The sequence below is a fragment of the Populus euphratica genome, unplaced genomic scaffold, assembly GCF_000495115.2.
Source record: "Populus euphratica unplaced genomic scaffold, PopEup_1.0 scaffold106.1, whole genome shotgun sequence".
In the NCBI taxonomy this organism is placed as follows: Eukaryota; Viridiplantae; Streptophyta; class Magnoliopsida; order Malpighiales; family Salicaceae; genus Populus; species Populus euphratica.
In genome coordinates, this window is record NW_011499991.1 from 39,532 (window position 1) to 45,652 (window position 6,121).

The following is a 6,121-nucleotide window of genomic DNA, read 5'->3' on the forward strand; positions in this document are numbered from 1 at the left end:
CACAATTCACAGACACAGAGTAATAAAATTTACAACAAAACGAAACATAAATTTCCACTGGGTTGAGCTTTTACTTTTTCACTTTAATCCACAATTAACATACACATTTAAACTAAGACTTTTCTTTAAAACAAGCAATTAAAAAAAAATCAAATCTAATTACCTTCAGTAATCAGTTGCCGATTCCAAGCAACAGCATTAACGATCAAACCTTTCAACCTCCCAAGCACACGAGGCTTACTCCATTTAGCATGCATATAAAACGTCTCCGCACCACCTCCACCAATAACGGTGGCGATACAGTGGCTACCACCAGGATCCACAAACACTCTATGTATAGATTGATCGCCAGGCCGTCCACTAGAAAGATCAAAATCTAGCATTTCAAGGAAGAAAATTAGAGATTTGCTTCTTTGACAGAGACAAGCGGAAGAATTTGAATGTGAATTGAGTACCGGAAGAACCGCCGGCGCCGAAATCGTGTCGAATAAGCCAACCTTTGCTGGTACCTAATAAGATGACATCGTTTCCTGCTGCCATACAGGTGATAACACCACGGCCTTTTGATGCGTACCGTTCTAGGAGATCGACGGTGAATACTTGCCGTGATTGATCCATTTCCTGCAAAGAGTTTTGAGATGAAATTATTGAATTTATAAGAAATGGTTTTGATTTAGTTTTTTTCTGAGAAAAATTGAGTTGCCCGACTTTTTAAAAGGAGACTGATCGACCGGGAACGTTGCCTGAGGTCGTAACCGTTGATTAATGAAGTTATCGGTTTACAGAGGGGTTTTAACGGATTTAACTTATCGAGTTCAATGAATTCACACGACGTCGTTCCTCGCCGCTTTGGTCTTTCTCGCCTTTTTATTTTACACTCTTTGTTTCAAGTATATCGTGGCGCGATATTATAAATTGATTCAATGAATTAAAAAAATTTGAAGAAAAAAATTGAAAATATTGTAAAGCTTAAATTTAATAATTAAATTATGAAAAATAAATTTTAAAAATATATCGTTAAATAAAAAAACTTGAATCAATTTATATTATTTAACTAATCAACTCCTCGCAGTGTAGATTAAAATAAAAAATATATAATTTTAAAAGAAAGGCTTAGTAAAATAAAAACATCTAAGTTCAATAAAAAATCAAGCTAATTCAAGTTAAATTTATTTACCTAATATCAAGATAACCTAATAAAAATAAAAATAAAAGCTATAAATAACAAAAATTAAGAGTTACTAATTTAATATCAAATGATAAAATTAAAAAATAAAATATCATAAAAAAATTAAAAAAAAATACATGAATCAACCTGAGTTAAATCAATTAATTCGTCACCTAAGATACAAAATCAAGATAAAAAAAACTTAGAATTTCAAAAGAAGAGTCTAGCAAATAACACCAAATTTAAATAAAAAAATTATTGAAAAATAAAACTATAGTTAACTTAACTAACAAACACTTGAGATAACCCAAAAAAAAAAAGAAAAAAGAAAAAATTAACAAAACTCAATGCTTAATATTTTAATGCGAAGGGATGAAATTGAAGAAAAAAAATTTAATCTCATAAAAAAATTTGAATCAATTTGAATTAACTTGACTAACTTATTACTCAAGATATAAGATTGAGATAACTCAAAAAAAAAAATGGAACAAATAATGATGTCAATGATTTAATAAAAAAATATAAAATGATGAATTTAAAAAAAAAAATAATCATTATCTCATAAACAACCCAAAAAAAGGGCTAAATATAATCGATTCTGAGTTATTAAACAAAAATTACCCTATAAGAGAGCGATCATGAAAAAATAATAAAAATAAAATTTTTAATAGTAAATTATCAAAACTCAAATAATATAGACCAAATATGATATAAAAATGAAAAAAAATAATTAAGGGTTAAATTAAATTAAAAAAATACAATGGAAAAAATAAAGATATAAATTGGATTAAAAAATGAAATAAGATGCTAAGGGACAAAGAGAGAGAGAGAGAAAGAGAAGAATAGAAGAATTGTAATAAAAAAATAATGATCAAATTTTAATTAAAAAAACTAATAAAATGATAAGGAACAAAATCTTAAAAAAATCAATAAAAATATATAAAACACTTAAAAAAAATTTTAATTAAAAGTAGAATGATTAAATTAGATATAAAAATCAAATAAAATTAAATACAGAAAAAACTAACTTCAAAAAACATCAAAATCAAAAGAAATAGTAATTATAAAAATAAATAAGAAAATCGATAAAATTATAAACTGGTGAACATAATTATTTTTAAAAAAATTGACAAGAATCTCAAGGACATGAGAAAAAAAAAGAAAACAAACTTTACCGCCATTTAATAGAATCTTCACCATGAGTATGCCCTACATTATTAGAAAAATAATAATTAATCTTTATTAATTTCGTCGTGAATGAAGGTTTTTGGTCATCGTATGTCCCATGGACGCGCCACCTAAAAGGTGTTGGGATTGTCGTGTTCAACAATTGTTTTTAATAATATTTGATTACTTAAAATTTCATAAGAAGTCCTAACTAAATCGATCAGGAAGAAAAGATCAACGCATTCTCAAAATTAATTTTAGATTTTTTTAATTTAAGGGTAAATATATAATTAAATTGTTTTAAAAAATAAAAAAAAAATAAAAAAAACCTTTTTATACACGTTTACTTTTTTTTTCCCTTCTATGTATATAATCGTGATTTTATTGTGTAATTTTTTTAAAAAAAATAAAAGAACCCATGACGGAAAGTTTAATATTTTTTGGCTTTTAAGGATAGAATAGTCATTTTATAAAAAGGGATCACGAGTAATGTATCTCTAATAAATTTTGCAATAACTAATGAATCCTATAAAAAAAAAAAAAACTATTCTTCCTAAGAGGTATAAGCGTCATTTTATTTTTCCAAAGGATAGTATTTAGTTTTTTTAAGTTTTTTAAGTTTCTTAAGTTTCTTGTCCATGGCTTTTAGTTTATATATATATATATATATATATATATATATATAAGAGTCTTCCCATTATTGAAGAAAAATCATAAAAAAATTATCATAAATTATTTGATAATATTATAATTAGAGAAAGTATTTCCAATTTAATTGATGCTAGAACTCGAGTTCCCGAGATTAAATTAAAAAAATTTGGGTCAATAGATATGCAATTGTTTTTAACACTATTATAATTATATGTTAATCTTGTTACACTAATGCATCATTTTTTATGATATTTTCAAATTTTTACCTCCATTTTGTTAACAAAACGATTCATGATATTACTAATGATTAGTGATTATGATTTTTTTTTAAAAAAATTTCTTACTCCTAAACGAAGGTGAGAGTTAATATTTATGTTTTGAGTTTTGGTATTTCCAGTACCATTTGAATTCAAATTATTTATATTTATTAATTTTAGATATTTAAATTCAACCAATTAAGTTTAAATAAATATCTATTAGGTAGGAGTGAAACTATAATTTTTACTTTGTGAGATTTGATATCGTGGTGGTGCAAAATATTTTTATTTGAAAATGAATTAAAATATTTATTTTTATTATTTTATATTAACACTTTAAAGCTATTGAAAAAACTAAAAAATATTAATTTAATACTTTTTAAATAAAAAACATATTTTTAAAACGTAGACTACATCTCTCCTGAACATTCACTGCTCTCTTTGCTGATGGGTTATGACCCAATATGACTGCAGAAAGCATGGGCCGACCGCTACACGTATACGCTCCTTATGGACCCCATTAAACAAGGAAACAAACCGCCGCACCAAATCCCATCCCTACAGAATTTTCCATTTTTTGACCAATTAATCCTTTAAATCAAATCGGAGCGTCTAATACTACAAGCCGTTTATAATCCAACGGTCAATATCCCACCATTAGGCTCCAACGAATACTTTTTCTCCAACGGTCAAAAAAATCCTTAAAACAACGCAAAACCCTCAAAAATCCCCACATCGAAAACCCACACACAAAAAAAATAAATTCTCTCTTTTCTTACAGACAGATTCCTTAAACAAGGATCCAATCTTGATCCGTTAAAAACATAGAAAATCCATCATTTTGATCTTTCAAGAAGAAAGATGAGTAGTATTCTTCAATACCCGGATGTGGTTGACGCTCCTGAAGTTCAGATATGGAACAATGCAGCGTTTGATAATGGAGAATCAGAGGACTCTTTGAATCTTAAGTCTTCTTGGTGGAATCAAAGTCTTGAATCCGATGCAAGCAAAGAGAATCTTAGCCCAGTTTGTGAAAAATCTTCTCCTGTTTTTGTCAATTCTTCAAAACCCACCAAGCCACTTCAATCTAATGCCAATCCTTTTAACTCACAAGGGAGTGATTCAATGAAGGTTGGGCTGTCGAAGACGGTGGAGAAAAATGAGGAGATCAAGAATCATGATGAGAAAAAGATTGATATAGAGATTGAAGAGATCGAGAAGGAGATTAAGCGTTTATCTTCAAGACTTGAAGTACTTAGGCTTGAAAAGGCTGAGAGGAATTTATCAAAGACTGTTGAAAAGAGAGGGAGGGTTGTGGCTGCAAAATTTATGGAGCAGAAACAGAGTGTCAAGATTGAAGAGCCATTGGTTTCAAGTACTAAATCGAAGATTAATAGAAGAGGGGTCAGTTTAGGGCCAAGTGAGATTTTTGCTGGATCCAAATCAAGGTTATTGTTTGGAAAACAAGAGATGAAAACTCCTGTTTCGACGCAGAATCGGCGGAAATCGTGTTTTTGGAAGCTTGAAGAGATTGATGAGTTGAAGGCAACTAAAGAGAGGGGAAAAAGTTTGAGTGTTAGTCCGAGATCACGAAATAATGTGTCTAAAGTTCAAGTTCCTAAACAGGCTGTTACTACCGTGGGATCTAGAAGGTCAGTGAAGAAAGAAGACGGGGTTATTGCTTCAATTCAGCCAAAGAATCTATTCAAAGATGGAGAAAAATCTGTTACTAATAAGAAACCCTTGAAGCCCGGACGGGTGGTGGCTAGTAGGTATAATCAGATTGGAACAAATCAGTCTAATGGGAATCTAACTGCTAGCGAGGCTCGGAAGAGGTCTTTGCCGGATAATGAGAAGGAAGATGTTAATAAGAGGCGGGCTTCGCGTGGTAATGGGGTGAGTCAGAGAACGGAGAGTGGTAGAGTGAAGAAGAAGTGGGAGATTCCAACTGAAGTAGTGGTATACAAGGATGATGCTGAGGTGTTATCTCCGCAGGCAGTTTCTGTAGTGACCGATATGTTGCCGAATATTAAGACTGTCAGAAGTGTTGCTGAGACTCCAAGGGACTCAGGGGCGGCAAAAAGAGTGGCTGATTTGGTTGGGAGGAAATCATACTTTTGCCCCGTCGAGGAGACTGCAGCAGGGGACTCTGTTTGCCAGGCTCTTAGTTTTGCAGAAGAGGAGGATGGTGAGAACGAGTAAATTAGGACTTAAGGGAAGTTTTACTTCTTCTTTTTTTGGTCCACATTTGAATTGGTTAAGGTATTTTTCAGCTTTGTTGTTGATAAGCCATAACTCTTGTTATGGAGTAGCAAGGTTGTTTTTGGTTTGGTCTAAATGGGTTGGGACTTTGTAAGTTTGTAGTGTAGTTTCATTGGCTTTCTGAATATATGCAATAATACGATAAGCTTTGTCTATTGCTTTCTGTAATGATTCCATCTTCATCCATGAAAATGTGATATCATATCTTTCATTCCTTCTCAATGGCTTAGTTGTTTGATCTATCCTCTTATATATATTAGGATATTGGGTAGTTTGTAGAAAGACCAGCTCCATTATTGCTTACCAGAGAATAATATCAACCATTTTTTTGACCTCACATGACAAGTTAAGTATCTTTTGATTTCACGTTGAAATAATTATTTGATATAAATAATTTTAAAAAATAATATAAATTATATCTAGTAATATCATTTAATATCTTAAATTGTTCCTTGTAGATCTTTAAATTTTGGGATATACAACAACTATTGATTGCATTTCATGTTACCTTTCCAGGGTCAAGAAAGAAGGTAGCTTTTTATGAGCTGGAAAGTTATAGTGCATGTAGCCTTTCTGGAGAGAAAGAAAGGAATAGTTGAAATTCCTCTCCTGGAGA

General features: G+C 30.4%; 2 protein-coding genes across 2 annotated transcripts in view; one reads left to right on the forward strand and one right to left on the reverse strand.

Annotated features, from left to right (window-relative positions):
* The window catches only part of LOC105140400 (vacuolar protein sorting-associated protein 18 homolog), a 12,903-nt gene extending 12,086 nt beyond the window's left edge, over nt 1-817 (reverse strand). The window contains exons 1-3 of the mRNA XM_011047209.1: nt 709-817; nt 456-621; nt 164-376 (exon numbers count right to left, since the gene is read on the reverse strand). Of these exons, the coding sequence (XP_011045511.1) occupies nt 164-376; nt 456-618 (376 nt within the window). The 5' untranslated portion in view covers nt 619-621; nt 709-817. The remainder of the gene's footprint in view (nt 1-163; nt 377-455; nt 622-708) is intronic.
* Nucleotides 818-3,992: 3,175 nt separating this feature from the next.
* On the forward strand, nt 3,993-5,662 carry LOC105140356 (uncharacterized). Its single transcript, XM_011047154.1, has one exon. The coding sequence runs from the start codon at nt 4,105-4,107 to the stop codon at nt 5,443-5,445; it is 1,341 nt and encodes a 446-aa protein (XP_011045456.1). The 5' UTR covers nt 3,993-4,104; the 3' UTR covers nt 5,446-5,662.
* Nucleotides 5,663-6,121: the final 459 nt, after the last annotated feature.

Excerpts from the sequence above, each read along its gene's own strand:
- LOC105140356 (XM_011047154.1), top strand. The coding sequence starts at position 4,105 with ATGAGTAGTATTCTTCAATACCCGGATGTGGTTGACGCTCCTGAAGTT.